The sequence below is a fragment of the Sarcophilus harrisii genome, chromosome 2 (assembly GCF_902635505.1).
Source record: "Sarcophilus harrisii chromosome 2, mSarHar1.11, whole genome shotgun sequence".
NCBI lineage: Eukaryota > Metazoa > Chordata > Mammalia > Dasyuromorphia > Dasyuridae > Sarcophilus > Sarcophilus harrisii.
This window is the reverse complement of record NC_045427.1, coordinates 138,224,282-138,241,481: the sequence shown is the minus strand read 5'-3', so window position 1 is coordinate 138,241,481 and position 17,200 is coordinate 138,224,282. Positions and strand designations below refer to the sequence as shown.

General features: G+C 36.4%; 1 protein-coding gene across 1 annotated transcript in view; it reads right to left on the bottom strand.

Annotated features, from left to right (window-relative positions):
• Positions 1-17,200, bottom strand: part of KIF13B (kinesin family member 13B) — a 243,715-nt gene that overhangs the window by 156,276 nt on the left and 70,239 nt on the right. The window contains exons 3-4 of the mRNA XM_023494793.2: positions 11,616-11,628; positions 8,692-8,752 (exon numbers count right to left, since the gene is read on the bottom strand). Coding sequence (XP_023350561.1) covers positions 8,692-8,752; positions 11,616-11,628 — 74 coding nt within the window. The remainder of the gene's footprint in view (positions 1-8,691; positions 8,753-11,615; positions 11,629-17,200) is intronic.

Sequence of the window (17,200 nt, the reverse complement as noted above, 5' to 3'; positions counted from 1 at the left end):
CTCAGGTGTATACTTTTCCCTTCTGTGCCCTCCATCTTTCTTGTTTCCTTTAAAGGATTGCCTGGATTACTGCTGAAGGCCCATAATTGATCTCCCTCCCTCTAATTTCCCTGCTTCAAAATAACCTATACAATGTTCCTTAATTATAATCTGACCAAACAGCAGTCAACTCTTGAAACAATTCTTATTCTCAAGAAGCTTACATTCTAAAACAGGAGACAACAAAGACAAGTTGAAATATAAACAGAATGAATATAAAGAAATATACATCAATATGAGGTTATTAATTTAAACACAAAGGAGTTGGGAGAAACAGTACTAGAAACTGGAAGGTGAGAGTAGAGAGAAATTAGGAAAGTCTTTATGTACTAGTGAAAACATGGGCTACATCCTGAAGAAAGAACAAAATTCAATGAGGCAGCAATGATATTCTAGACAATTCAAGGCTATGGGTTATATCTTTAAACTCTGTTTATGGAAATACTATATAAGTTAAAAGGGGAGGTTTCTTATCTGCAACCTTTCCAATAGATGCAAATGAATTATCATCTATTCATACAATTCTACTCCCTACTAAAGAAGTACTATAAGAAAATCTAGCAGAGGGACAGCTAGGTGATGCAGTGGATGGAGCACCAGTCCTGAAGTCAAGAGGACCTGAGTTCAAATTTGGCTTCAGATACTTAACATTTCCTAGATGTGTGACCCTGAGCAAGTCACAATCCCAATTACCTCAGAAAAAAGGAAAAAAAAAAAAAAGAGAGAATCTAGCAGAAACATAATTATAATAGCAAACAGAAGGTGTGCATTCTATGTGGCTAAGAAAAGAAATATTCTTCTAGTTAAACAGTTTACTTAGTATGGCCAGTGTCATAGCCTAATACCTAGATGACATGGGTCTACTGTTAGGGAAATCCCATTGAATTATATATCACCACTGTTCAGCAAGCCCAGGAAGGCTTTACCATCTACCTTAATGCTTGGTCTGCTTGTACTAAGCATTAATTTGTACTCCTACCATGAAATTAATTCCTCCTTTATTTGTTGTCTCTCCTAATTAGAATATGAGGGAAGAACTAGGAACAAACAATGGCAGACATGGCAAAAAAGACCAATTTAGGCTTGATGTTAGAAAATCTTTCTAACAATCAGAACTGTCCAAAAATGACACACCGGGAGAAGTGGTGGATTTCCCCTACTTGAAAATCTCAAGTAGACACTGGACAATCTCCTATTGAGCATGCCATAGAGGTGATTCAATTATTTATGAGTTGGATTTGATGGCCACTGAGGTCTCTTCCAACTCTGTGGTTAAGTTTCAATGACAGCTTTCATACAGAGCATTCTGAGTAGACCTAAACAGCATAAGATGTTTGCAATCATGATCTCTCATGAAATAAAATGAAATCTAAAAGCCAATTAGGAAGGGATTACATAAAAACAGATACTATACTAAAGAAAATTCTTTAAAGACTTTGTCCTCTTGGCAGAACTGAATGTTAATGTTCAGTTTCCAGAGTTGAGAAGTCAGAAGCAGTTTGAGTTAATAGCTAAAAAGTACTCAGGTTGTGTTCTTTTTCACCGATATATGTTCTTGAAATATTTAGTCATGCTTTTATATTTTTAGTATATATTATGTGATCACATTAAAAAAAAGAAAAGAAAACAAGCTACACTAAGAAATAAGTATTTAAATTAAAATAATAGTCCTAAATTTATGGTTAGAAGGACTTGGAATGTAGACTGAAAGACTAGATTTAACACAAGAGATTTATGTAAGACCATCTCTCTAAGAAACTATCTTATGGCTGTTTAATAATGGCCACAAGGTGAACCAATAAAACTGAATTAACAAGTACAAATCCATCAGCACTGTCAAAAAAACAACTTGCAACTCTTGCTTTACATCATAATAAGAAAAAAATTTATTATGGAATCACAGAGCTCAGAGTTGGAAGACCTCAGAAGCCATACCTGAACAAGAATTCCCTTTACAAGAAGTAATAATTTAGCCTTTACCTAATTAGTGAGCGCAACAGATAAGAGATCAAAGGAGGATGAGAAGATGCAGTCAGATTGGGGGGAGATAATGAGGGTATGCCCCTTAAGTCTCCTCTCTCCAGAGGAAAGCCCAACACCTCCTGAGAGAACCTATCAGAGAGCACTAATATTTGGCCAGTTTGTACCTTTCATTGCTCTAAAGAATAAGTCTAAATACTTGCACATGACAGCTCTTCAAATGTTTGAACACAACTATCCTGGACCAATGAATGAATCAAGTATTTATTAGTTGCCAAGCACTGTATCATCTCTGGAGAAACAAAGATTCAAAAAATCAAAAATAATGTATAGAAGAATTGAACATATTTTTAACATATACTGGATTACTTGCTATCTAGGGGAGAAGGTGAGAGAAAGAAAAGGAGAAAAAATTTTGGAACCAAGGTTTTGCAAGGGTAAATGTTAAAAATTATCTATGCATATTGTTTTGAAAACAAAAAGCTTAAAAAAAAAAAAAAGTTCATGCTTTCAAGCAGTTGATAATCAACAGTAGATAGGCTGTGGTTTGAATTCCAAAGGTCTGCGTTTGAATTCTGGCTTCACCACTCTGTGATCCTCATGAGGTCACAATCTCTTGGCTTCCAATTGAAGTGGATTGAACATGGATGGTCTTCTAGTATTGTGATCCTAAGTATAAGAGTGTTTTTGTACAAAGAACAAGTGCAAAACAAATACAAGTTGGTAAAAGGTAGGAAGGGCAGGAATTAACAGGAATGGAGCCTCAGCGAAGTTTTTGTGGGTATGGTGGGTGCTTGAAGAAAAGTGAAGGAATTCTATGAAAAGAAAGGAGCCTATCCCTGGGATGGAGGACACAGAAACTTTAGATGGAGAACTATGTGTGACACACAAAAACCATAGAGGAAGAACTGTGAGTTATCTAGGGAGAAAAAGCCCATTTGGTTTGATCCTAAAGTACAGAAAGGAGACTAATGAATAATCAGGCTGCAAAACTGGTGGAGGTCAGGATGTAAAGGGCTTTATATGGCTTTACATGTTTTATTCTAGATGCAATATGCAGCAACTAGAGCTTATTTAATATAGGAGTGATATGAGCTTAAGGAAAATCAATTAAGCGGCTATGTGAAGGATTGAATAGAGAAAAACTTAAGACAGAGAGACTAATTAGGAGGCTTATCCAATAGTCCAGGGGAAAAGTGATGACAACGGTGGCTAGTGAATAGTAACAATACAAGAAATGTTGTCAAGGTGAAAATCACATTTGTCAACATGATGAGTATGTGAAGTGAGTAAAATGTCAAGAATGACACCTGAGATAAATTTGGATGAGCAGAAGAATGATGATGCCCTTGACAGTTGTAGGAAAGTTCAAAAAAGGGGTGAGTTGTGTGTGGGAAACATAATGAAATCTGTTTTGGACATGCTGACTCTGAAATGCCTACAGGGCATTCAGTTCAAACTATTTAGCAGGCAGCTGACAATACAAGACTAACTTCAGGAAAGAAATATGGGCTGAATATATAGTTCTGGCAAATATCTGCTTAAAGATAATAATCTAACTCATGAAAGCTGAAGAGAAAACTTCAGTTCATCAAAACCTTCTCACTAAGTGAGAAAATACAGAGAGAAAAGAAGAGGCCAGTATAAAGCCCTTGGGGACACTCACAGTTAGAAAACTTGACACAAATGATGATTTGTCAAAGGAAAATGAAGAGGTATAATCAGCCAGTTAGGAACCAGAATAAGTGGGGCCTCTAAGTCTCTTTTCTCCAGGCTGGAACACTTTCATATGGCATAAACTAGAATCCTTTCACCAATCTGGCTCTTATCTGGAAATTATGATTCTTGATGCAGATTAAAATCAAATTAGCTTCTCTACCCCACCCACTGCACTAATTTTGTTGATTATTCTAAAATATAATTGTAAGACTTTACTTCTCCAAAGTCTTTCAAAGATCACTATAGGAGGCATTAAACACATCAGACAATTCTTTCAGTACCCTGGAATACAGTTCAATTTGGTAATTTAAACTCATCAAGGGCAACAAGGAACTATTATCTTCCTAGTTCTCTTTCATGGCAACTTCCCATCAAGCATTTTTGTTCTTTCCTTTACAATCCAAAGACTTTATTTTCCTGAGAAACAAAGCAAAATTTCAACAGCTATATCTCTCTTCTGTGTGTGTGTGTGTCTGTCTGTCTGTCTCTCTCCTTTACTACTCTTAACCCATTCACATTGAGCAGGGATTCTCCCCGTTCTGTGTTCTTTCTTTTTATCCAATAAAGCTGAAAAAAAAAATAAATCTGCCCTCTTATTGTTCTTAGCGTCAGCATGCCCAATTCTAAAATTACAGATTTTTACTATTCCCTATTTCCTATCTTACTTTCATCTTCAGAACATAACTTCTAAAAGTTTAAGTTGTTTGATAACTTCCCTATCCCTAAATAACAATCACCCTTTCCTCTACCCCTTCCTTTTCATCTAAACTTTTCTCACATCTTCAAAATTTCATTCTCCATAGTATACCAGACTTTCAAAACTGACTTCCCTTCACAGAATTTCAGGCCATGGAATCTTAATTATGATTAGGTTATGTAACTGATTTTTAAAATTCAAGTGTGAGATTTAACTCTCCATTATCTGTGTGTGTATTCTATACATTTAAATGAAATAGCATGGAAATGAAACTAGTGATAAAATATTGTCCCTCCTCTGCCCCTCCATAAACCAAGAGCACATCTTTTAAGCATATACCATAAATGGAAAAAGTAGGAAACATACATGAGTCAGTCAAAAAATATTTATCAAAAGCTAACTGTATGTTCAGTACTATTCTAAGTGCTAAGAATACAAAGAAAGGAAAAAAACCATAATCTCTCCCTTCAAGGTGCTCACATTCTAAGAGGGAGAGACAATATGCAAATAACTATGTACAAGATATATACAGTGTAAACGAAAGGTAATCTCAGAGCAAAGGCACTAACAGTGGAAGGAAATGTGAAAGGCAAGCAAGAGCAGCAGTGGAGTTTGAGCTGAGAACATCAGGAAGAAGAAAGGAAGAAAAGCAATCCAAGATTGGAATGTTGATGACAGCACATAGCCAAAGCACAGATGAAAATAGGCAGATGAAGAAGAAGCACATGTAATCAAGGTTAGTACATAGAGAGGAAATTCATGCCTATTATACTGTAGGACTATAAATGTCTCCTCATGATGTCCTCATGCTGCCCTCCCTAAGCCTGATTCTTGAGCCATTGGTTATGCTAGTGACAACTGAGTCTGTAAACTAAGCTGGGCACAGCTCTGCTGGTCTGGTGGTGAATCCTCAGCATTTTATCTCAATTGGGTGTTACCTCCTGCCATCAAATTCTGATATTCATCCCTCCCAGGATTCCACTTCTGGTTTCTGTGGGGAGAAGGTTGTGCAAAGAACAGAAAAGAGACGAGGATTTGAGTTTTTTATACTTTTCTTTATTTGTATATTTAAATTTCAATGTTTCTGTACAGTTGGAGTCTTTTTCATCGGCAACGCTTAATAGTATTTTTTCATTAAAGGTCTATTTTCCCCCCTGTAGGATCAGTTTTAGTAACTAAATTATTCTTGATTGTATACCCATATCTTTTGCCTTTTAGAATTTCAAATTCTCTTAACATCTACTGGTCATCCTGACATCTAGGGGAAGGGGTGGGGGGAAGAAGGGGGAAAATTGGAAAAAAGGGTTTACTTGTCAATGCTGTAAAATTACCCATACATATAACTTGTAAATAAAAGGCTATTAAGAATTTCAAATTCTCCATTTTATAAGGATGGTTTCTAAATCATCAGTGATCCTGACTGTGATCCCTCAGCTCTTGAATTCTTTCTTTCAAGCTGCTTGAAGTATTGTTTTCTTTTGACCTGGAAATTTGGGATTTGGTTATGATGTTACTAGTTTTTGTTTTGGAGTTTGTTTTGGGCAGTGACTGATAGAGTTTTTCTAACTCCACTTTGCCTTCTAGTTCTAAGAGATAGGCAGTTTTCTTTCAAGATTTCTTAAAGTAGGATATCTAAGCTTTTTTTCTTTTGGTCATGATGTTCATATAATCTCTCTAACAATACTTAAATTTTCCTCTTGTTTTCTGGATGAGTTGTACTCTTGCTTCATTTATTCCAGGAATTCTAGATTGATCTATCTATGCACATGCGACGTTACCCTGAGGCATAGTTTGTAGCTATTTTAGTTATTCTCTTCTTCTGCACATATCTTGCCACCAAAACATCTCATTATGGTGGGGTCCTTTTTTTTTGTTTGCTCATTCTTCTAGCACTTGACTTTGAATTTCCTGACTTTGAATTTGGTGTTAGGCTGCTGCACTTCTGGAGGGAAGATTGGACTGATCATGTTTCTTGGAGAATTAAGTGTTATGGTATTCCAAGGATAGGCTGGGGTTACTTACAAGCTTTTAGTACTCCTAAAGTGGTCTGATGAGCAGGCTGATTTCAGAAAAGCCTGGAAAGACTTACACAAACTGATGCTGAACCAAGAAAACATTGTATAGCAACAAGAAGATTATGTTATAACAGACTGTGATAGACTTGGTTCTTTTCAACAATGAGATAATTCAAAGCAATTTCAATAGACTTATGATGGAAAGAGCCATTTGAATCCAGAGAGAACCATGGAAACTGAATGTGATCAAAGCATAGTATTTTTACCTTTTGCTGTTATTTGCTTTTCTTTCTCATAGGTTTTTTTTTCTTTTGATCTGATTTTTCTTGTGCAGCATGACGACTATGAAAATATGTTTAGAAGATTTGCACGTTTAATCTATATCAAATTGCTTGTTATCTGGGGAGGCGGTAGAGGGAAGGAGAAAAATTTGCATAAGGGCCTTGCAAAAACAAGGTTTTGCAAAGGTGAATGATGAAAATTATCTTTTCATGTATTTGGACAAATAAAAAGATATTATAAAAAAATAAAATGGTCTGAGCAAAGGTAAAGTTAGATTGCTGCCTCTATGCTCTAGATCTGCGCCAAAGTAGACAGCAGCTAGACTCAACCCCTATCAACCTACTGGAAATCTCTGTTGGTTCAGAGTGTCAGAATTAATTGGAAACTCCCCTGTTATCTGGATTTCCTGCCTTGGTTATTCCTCTGCAGGTTGGGCTAGATGCAGATTATGAGATTTTGCTCTGAGCTTGGGTTCTGACTGCCATGATCTTTCAAAGATTACTGTCAGCAGAGCAGCACTTAAGATAATAAGTACATCTTTTACATTCAAACTTATGTCATGTCAAACTTATATTCAGACTTCTCTATCACAAATTTTAAGGTGGAATGATGACTCTTCCTCACTGACCAAGCATCCCATCGTTTCCTCTACAGCAACCAGTGAGAATGAGATTCAAAGTAGCATTTTCCCTCATCAGTTCCTCTACTTATTGAAGGCTGAAATTATCTTTAAGGCAACTTAGTAAATTGACAGTTGTTCTGCTTTCAATAGAAGGAACAAGCTCCAAACGCTGTCTAAGAAACTAGTTCCCTGTTTGCTTTGCTTTGTGACAAGTTATGTTCTATTTCCTAAATTTTTCACCTGTTTTCTATTTCTATATAGACAGTCTGTAGTACACTAATGACAAAATCAATTCTGTTTTTAGTCTACTGATTTTTATCCAAATGTTCTTCACCAGGGAGACCCTTGAACTCCTGCATTTTCTCACGTGTGTGTGTTTTCTAGTCCTATTTCTCCCTCCCCCTTCACCCATCCTTTTCTTTCTAAATAAGGTTTACTCTTCCAGACCTATATTCCAGCTAAGGGCCAAAAATCTTCAAGACACAGTGATTATATGAAAACAAACAGCATACAAGAGAACAAAATCAGAAGCACCTATAGTGTTAGACTAGAGTAGACTAAAGTTCTGGGTCTGAAGTTAGGAAGACCCAATTCAACTTCAAATTCAACCTCACATATTAGCTGTGATACTGAGCAAATTACTTAACTAGCTATACCTGCTTCAATTTCCCTAATTGTAAAATGAATATAATAATACCAACCCCCTAATGTTGTTGTGTAGATTAAATAAAATAATAATTGTAAAGAGCTTTGCAAGCCTTAAAGTGTGATATAAATGCTAATTATCATCATCACTATTAAATGCACCATCCTGAATTAGAATAACTTATTCACCTTACTTATCACTCATCCTTTATGCATTTGTATACAGAGAGCTAAACTATATAAAAACCACACACAAACACTGAGGTTTACTAGCTTCATCTTCAAAGAGTAAAAGAATGAATTTTGATAATTCTCAAAGAAATACCTGGGAAGTATTACTTTTTCACTTTACCTTTCAAAATGGGCATGACAAAGTCTGACTCTCATAAGCTCCTCACAGCATGAGTTTTCAAAGATGATGGCAGCAAGGGGGGAAACTCCTTGGCAGATTCTGTCAAATTCGAAAGGCTCTGTCTATATTCCTTGTTAACACCCATTAAGTTTATAATTCAAGAACTTGCCTTGCTAATGTCAGAGAAAGGCCAAAGAGTGATGAATCAGGGGTACATGGGGAAAATAGTAATACTACAAGACCATCCACTACGGTTGGAGGTAGAGTTGTGATGTGGGTTGATCCAAATCCAAGAAATCACAGATTGTTAACTATAAGAGACAATTTAAGACTCTATTACCTGCGTACTTTTCTTTGACAGATTCATCCATAGACCAGAAGCAATGATCATAAGCAAATACCTGTTAAGTAATTAAATAAAATATACATTAATAATGAAGTCTTTAAGGAAATGATTGAACATCACCAACACAGGATCTGGCTACATAAAGCTAAAAGGGTCTCTGTGTCTGAATACTTAATAATGACTTGTGTAAGACTACCTATAACTGGAAACTGAGTGGATGCCCATCAATTGGAGAATGGCTGAATAAATTGTGATATATGAATGTTATGGAATATTATTGTTCTGTAAGAAATGACCAACAAGATGATTTCAGAGAGGCCTGGAGAGACTTAACATGAACTGATGCTGAGTGAAATGAGCAGGACCAAGAGACCATTATTATATACTTCAACAACAATACTATATGATGATCAATTCTGATGGACTTGGCTCTCCTCAACAATGAAATGAACCAAATCAGTTCCATTTGTTCAATAAGGAAGAGAACCAGCTACACCAGCAAAAGAACTATGGGAAATGACTATGAAACACATCATAGCACTTCCACTCCCTCTGTTTTTATCCGCTTGCATTTTTTATTTCCTTCTCAGGTTATTTTTACCTTATTTATAAGTCCGATTTTTCTTATGCAGCAAAATAACTGTGTGTGTGTATATATGTATATATATATATATATATATATATATATATATATATATATATATGTATGTATATGTATGTATGCACATATGTATATATATATATAATTTAACATATACTTTAACATGTTTAACATATAACATATTTAACATGTATTGGTCTACCTGCCATCTAAGGGAGGGGGTGGAGGGAAGGAGGGGAAAAGTTGGAACAGAAGTTTTGCAAGAGTCAATGCTCAAAAATTACCCATGCATATACCTTGTTTAAAAAAAAAAAAAAAGCTATAATTAAAAAAAAAAAAATTTTAAGTTTGTCTCCATGATATTTCACCTGCTACAACCATCCATAAGTGATAGTGTTGCTTGCATTCCTCAGTGTGCAGACCATGCTATGGGGGAAAAATAGCAGCAAAAAACAAAAGAAGGAATTGTTAAGGGACAGGTCAATTCTCCCAGAGCCTCCACAGCTGTGGATCATAGCATCTGAAGGAGTTGCAAGGCAGCCTTTGCTCACAGGTGTTGTAGTCTGGGAATGAGATAAGTTGGAAGCAGAGGGAAGAAGAGAGAGGTCAGACAACGCAATAGCCTCTCAGTCAAAGAGGTCAGAGAATAGCAACAGCCTCTCAGTCTCTCACAAGAGGAGATCCATTCTGGGTTGGATCTCCAGCAGGAGATCAGGTGGCTCCTATGAATTCCAACAACTCTCCCGTGAATTCCAACAGCTACCAATTAAATAGCTTTTCCCTCTGCACTTATTATCTATCACTGCTTAATTTAATTCCTGTTCTCCACAAATGTAATCTGAATACACACTAATTTATGCTTAGGATCCAAATCCTATACAGGGGTCCTCAAACTATGGCCCAAGGGCCAGATACAGCAGCTGAGAATGTTTATCCCCCTCATCCAGGGCTATGAAGTTTCTTTATTTAAAGGCCCACAAAACAAAGTTTTTGTTTTTACTATAGTCCGGCACTCCAACAGTCTGAGGGACAGTAAACTGGTCCCCTATTTAAAAACTTTGAGGACCCCTGTCCTGTAAAATTCAGAATCTAAATTCGCCCTTCACTGCCTGCTTAGAGTAATCAAAGGGATAACATTCAATTACATTCCACACTCTCGACCCCCAAAATACTTTCCCCAGCTATAGCTTCTATTGAAAACTGCTACAGGTGTTTTTTTGTCAGAGACTTCATAAAAGAATACACTTTTTCCCTTTAAAAATATTTAAAACAGAATATACAAAGTTTATAAACAATTACATAGTGATTTTTTTCATACATTCATCCCCTGAATAATACCCCACAAGAATCTCAGTTGAAAAAATAAAGGGAAAAGTAGATTTATGAATAGTATCAAATTAATATTGTAGTCATAAAAATGACTATAAATTGTTACATATTCATGTGACACAGTCATCTAGCTACACTTTAAAGAAAAGTAACCAAAAATAAGAGATTTATACTTAACTACTTTAAACAAGAATATGAGGTGGGGAGCTTCCTGAATCCTCAGGGAATTTGAAAGCCAGTCTAAGGGGGAATATCTGATTCAGATCATATTTCAGAATCCCCAAGAAGTGCAGGAAATCTCTGAGATTCTCCCTATTTTTTAGGGATAAGATCAAAATCAAAAAATATCTCCTAGCAACTGTCATGGGACGGAAAAAGAAGAAAGGAAACAAACATTTATTAAGCATCTACTACAAAAAAGGAATTATACTAAGCACTTTGAAAATATCTCATTTGATCCTCTCAACAACCCTGGGAGATTGGTGCTCTTATTCACATTTTGCAGTTGAGGAAATTGAGGTAGACAGGAAGTGACATGAACACAGTCATACAACTGGAGTATATCTGAGACGAGATTTGAAATCAGTTCTTGTCTCCAGATCTACTTCCCAGAGGAACAGGTATCTCCTCAAAAGCTCCTAAAACTTTTCTGAGAGCTAATTAGAGAATATATAGTAGTTATAGCTATGTAAGAAATGGTAATCTTTGAGCCCATCAGCAGAAGAGCACAGCATAAATAGAATTCATGCGTGCAGTTACTGGAAACAAGCCAGCAGTGATCAAAATACAAATACCAGACTTTCCCAAATTGTCTTGTCCCTCATAAGACAATTGAGTAAGAATCATACACACAGCTGACAATACACATAATTCTCATGTCGCTGGGCTTCTACAGGCAAAGTACTTAAAAATAAGAGCCATCAGGTACTTTAACAATATACAGAAAATAGCTTGGCAACTATCAATATAATCAATCCAAACATCTTACCTTTGGCTGGCCCCTGAAATTCCCACAGAAGGGTGATCATTGGCACAAAAGAGAAAAAAGACAAAAAAATAAAAATAAATTAGTCAAGACAGTTTCTAAAGATTAAAAAGATTATAAACATTTACAAAAATGAATTCAACAATGAGCATTACCAATGCAGAAAAAATAACAAAAGTATCAACTTTAAGACCAACATTTCAACTTCTTCAAAGAAAGTGACCAACTTAAAATAAAGAAACTATTAGTCTCCAATAATCTGTGTTTGAGCATGGCAAAGACAAAAATCTAACTTTTTTTATTATATAACTTTTTTGTAACTTAATTGTGTACCTTTTTTCCCCACTTGAATACTCATCTCTCTGTACATTTTAAGAAAACAAAGAAGAATGCTTACTCTCCCTCCTCAACTACCTCCCCACCTTTTCCTCCCTACTATGCAATATCAAAGGAATAATCAAAGTAAAATGAGTGTTGTCTTTAGGACAAAGGACTAAATGAAAGGAGCATTAAACAGTTCTTGGGAGATCTAGAGTCATCACTAACTAGTCTATCCCCACTCAGATTATCTTTCCCTTTCCAACCTTCCCCCTTGGCAGACAAAGTTAAAGAACTGCTGTCATTTGACCCAGGGTGGGATGGATTTTTCTCTCCCATCAACTAAATGAGTTTAAGGAAAGGAAAAACTAAATGTAAATATCTTCTCTATTTCTTATAAACCACCTCTCCAATAAAATAATAAAGGCTGGAGATTAGATCCAATTAAATCTGCCACTGACATTCTGGCCGTTTGTTTAGCAAATGGGGGTGAAAATATTAAAGATTAACCCAAAGCTATCGAGATAACAGTAAAGCAGTATTTATCCAAGAGAATAATTTCAATTTTACTCTTTTTTCCCTACCCACACTTCTGAATTTGGGGATTGATAGGAGCAGGGGAAAATATGTTATTCTGGGTCACTCAAAGAAAACAGAGATGTAATAATAGGAGACTCAAGAGGTAAAGAGAGAAAGAATAAGCTGGTTATATTGGTTTCCTTATGTTATTTGTTTTGGTAGCAGAAGGTAGTCTGGGATTGGCCAGTGAAGAGTCCAGTCCTTATTGGCATGTAGGGTATGCTCTACCAGATGCAAACCCCACACACACTTTGGAATGAACTCAGGTTTTGTTTCCAGACGCCTTACCTTGTGAAGAGGAACCTTTCTGGTTGGCTGCTGAGCTAGAACCAAAATGCAGTCAAAAATCTCTTGACTTTGTGAATATAAAAAAGTCACAGAGAGTAGTCCACCAGAGGTCTGGAGTCCATGTTGGATTTTAGAGAAAATTTAGCTCTTTGGGGAGAAAAATCCAAAATGAGCTACTTGACCCAGTAAAACAGTAGAGCAAAGGCAGCCAAAAGGAAGTGGCAGTGACCATTTATTTGTTATATAGCATTCAGAAGTTATCTAAGGGAGCAAAAGCCTTTACAGCAACTGATTTAAGTTTGGATCCATCCTCCCAAAGGACTAAAATGGTAGAGAAGAAAGTGTGCCCTAGGATTTGGGGGGAAGTGCTTTGTGACTTTTTGATATATTTCTCAATAAATGTTCCTTTGTAAAAGCTAATTTTGGTTAAGTGATAACTAAATTTATTGTGCCAAGTTTGTTGGCACAATAAATCACTAGAGAGTAGAAGATATAAGGGAGATACTAATGAATAATATTGAGAAGACATCAGAATATGATTTCAACCTGAGGAACATCAGAGGAAAAATTCCCTCCAGGCTATCCCTACAATAGTGAAGGGGAGATGCAGGCTCCTTGCTCTGGAGGATCTGACTCATCAGTACAAAAGATAATTGGGACAGGGACCTTCAAAAAATATAAAGGGCTACAAATGTAATTGTTAGGTGGAAAAATTGTATTTTTCTTAGCTCTTTGGGAAAGGCAGCCAAAAAAGGAGGGCACAGAAGAGGGAAAATACATTAAAAACAATCAAACAACAAGAAAAAAAAAAAAAAAAAAAAACAAATCCCAGTATATAAAATGATCTTTGCTTACACATAAAATTAAATCTCCAGAGAAATGTCCTTATACAGAATACTTAATTGATTCTTTTCATTTATTTATTTTTTGGGGAAAAGTTCCAACATGGGTGCCAAACTATTTTCTAATGACAATTTTTAAGACTGGACCATCACTTCTACATACAATTAATTGCCACTTTTATCTCACTGCTACTTTTATTCAGCCACTTATCAAATAAGCAAGCTAGAACAGATAAAGTAGCAACCCTAAGTAATAGACAGTGGCATGTGTCACTTGGCTGCAACTATTGCCCCCAACTTGACTACCACCTTGTCTTGGACTGTGATAGACAGAATCAGAATTATAATCCCCCAAACCCTGGGAATAGCAGCACTTCTAATTAATAAAAGGATGTAATCCTATGGGAAAGGGGCCTATCTTTCTCATTCCTACTTCCATCTACTGGCACAATACCTTAGAATCCCTGAACCTTTTGATCAGCTATGTAGCTGAACGTTCTCATTTCCAGCTTCCCTGGACTATTAGGACATAAGCCTCAAGAGCATGAATTGTTTTATTCTCTGCCCCTCCCCCACAGAGCTTAGTACAGTATTTTTCACATAGTAAGCACTTGATAAATGTTGTGGGCTCTTTTTTTCCCCATTCATTTACTCCATGCCGAACAATTCTAATTAATTCCTCATTGGTACCCTGACCTCTGGTCTCTATTTTTCCAATCATTCTTCACACAACCTCTCAGTAATGAGGAAATTCTATGGCCAAGGCAAGTATATAGACCAAGCTGAATGAAACAACCCTGCCTCTCCCCGACACATACACTCCTCACTTCCACTTCAGAAACTTGTACTAGTTCATCTCCACTTAGAATCATTTAAATTTAAATTTAAAATTAAAAATCCCTAAGTTTCTTGAAAGGTCAGCTTAACTTTATCTCTTCTCTGAAACTTTTAGGTCATCTTTTCTCCAATGTCCCCTCCCCCCCAATCACTAGTATCTCTCCTTCTTCAAATTATCTTCTATTATATGTTTATCTATTCTGTATGTACACATACACTATAAAATGTAATCACCTTGAATGCTGAATAATTTCATTTTTAGCTTTGTATTCCCACATCTTACAAATAGAAGGCACTTAATAAGTGATTGTTTGTAATGTTCCAGTTGGTTTTCTGGAGGTCTTTGGACCAGCCTTGGTCTCAGCACAGTAATCACCATGAGAATAGCCAGGGATAAAGTCCAAATTCTTTATTATCTGTGGTGTTCTTTTTCTTTAAAATAATAATAATGGTTCTCTTGGGGAGAGCAGGTTTCTTGGGGAGGTTTTCTGGAGGCAGCCTTTGTTTCAGTTAAAAGTAAATAATCACCTAAAACACAGCCAGATGATAAAAGTTCAGATCTTTTATTTCTTATCTCTTTCCTTGGGCCCGGTTAGCTCAGAGGCCTCTCTCTCTCTGCTTGGTTACAAGAGCTCTTGCAGCTGTGTCCTTTGCCTCTGCTTTCTTCAGCCTCCAGACAGCACCAAGGTGGAAGAGGCAATGAATCTCTCTTGCCTCAGAGAGAGGGCTTGTGGGCTTCCTCCCAGAGTGCTCCTCTCCGACCCCAGTCAATGTTCCGAAGTAACTCCCGAAGCTAAGAGCCTCTATATATATGATCTCCCAAAGGTTGACTCTGCCCCTCCGAGAGAGGGATTAAAGGAGGTGTGAATTCAGATATCTCATACTAAACCTGAAATCTCTCAAACTTGTGAACTCCAACGAGTACTTAAATACTTCTTGCTTATATGAGCTCTCTAAACACAAAGCATTGTTTCTATCAGGTGTACTTAGTACCTTGTTTCAAGTTCTGGCCCATTACATCTCCTCATAGGATCAGATCAATCATACTGAACCATCCTAAATTAGATAATAATTGTCTCTATCAATTCTAATGACTTAACAGTTTGTAAAGATTCCAACAATTATCTCTTTCAAAGTCTGTTCTCCTTGCTTGGGGCCCAGGCTAGCTTTCTGGAAGGCCTTCAGAGGGACCTTGGTTTCAGTGCAGAAATGAAGGAGGACAGTCTAGCCACCATGGTATTGGAAAATGGAATGAATGTCTCTCCTTGGCTCCGAGACCTTGAGCTCCAGCCTCCAGTCCTCTGTCTTCTCTGAGTCTGTCTCTGAGTCCTTGTTGACTCTTATATATTCTATTATAATTACATCATCATAGGTGTGAATCTTGTAGAACTATATTAAGTACTAAGTACATATACAGAACTAGAGAACTATTAATCACCATGCTAAACTAGATAATCATTGTTTTATCAATTCCACTGAGTTAACACCTTCTTGTAAAAATTTCTCCAGAATTCTGGCCCACTACAATTGTTGAGCTGAATGTTTTAGATTTTCCTTACAAGCAAAGATGTGAAATGGAATGAATTACTATCAGTTATATAATCCCCCTTTCCACTGCTCTTTATAATTTATGTTCTCATCAGTTTCATATAATGATATCCGTGGACCTACCTAAAGATGAGAATGGGACAAAATGACCTATTACAATTTCTTCCAGACTCATGATTCAGTGATTCACACTGTTAGCAAATGTTTTGACTAATAGTAACATTTCCCCAAATACTTCAAAGTCACTAATTTCCTCCATTCTGATTTCCACTGAAGAAAAAAAAAATCACGTGTTCTCAGCCTCCAGAAAGAAATTTACTACTATTCACAGCATTTATGTGATTGAAAATTCTGCCTCGTTCATTTTCCTAGGAGAAAAAGTTTTGCTACTTAGAATACTTTGAGGAAATAAAACTGTCCTCCAGAGTGAAGATTATTCATTCTGCCCGAAGGGATGTTATATAGTAAGCTCAGAAACCATAATCAAATGTCAAACTTTAGATGAACATACTGCCCTAAATTCATAGCATAGTAATGAGAACTAAAACAGACCAGTAAATTAATTACAGAGTTAACTTTCCAGCTTGGGATTCTTATGACTACACAAGTGAAGCTCAAGTAACTTCTATAGCCACAAGAAACCAAAAGATGTAATTACAGCTCTTTCAAACTCTGTCTTCAACCCAATAGTACAGTTATACTCTATACAGTAACACTTCACTTATTTGGGGGGTTACTTCCTTGGAATAGATTCAAGAAGTAGAGTGTATGTGGAAAAGAGCACTCACTGGATTTTAAATCTAAGCAGTTGGTTGGTTTGCATTTTCTGTCTGCTACTTACCACCCACATGGCTTTGAACAGATTGTTTACCCTCTTTGGCCCTCAGTTTCCTCATCTGTAAAATGAAGGAAATGCTGAAGATCTCTTCCAGCTCTACATCTTTAGCTCCTACACAAAGATTTCTAAACAGCCCCAAAATGGAGAAAATCAATGCACTTTCATCTACTTACCCAGAGAGAAATTATCCAGAATTCATGGCCCTCAACAATCTAGTTCCAACCTATTTGTGTCTGGTGGTGTTCTCCACTGTTCCCTTCCCTTATTTTAAATTCCTGACAACCTATACTACTTGCCATCCATCCTTCATTTCCAATCTCCTTGTTCATCACTGTTCT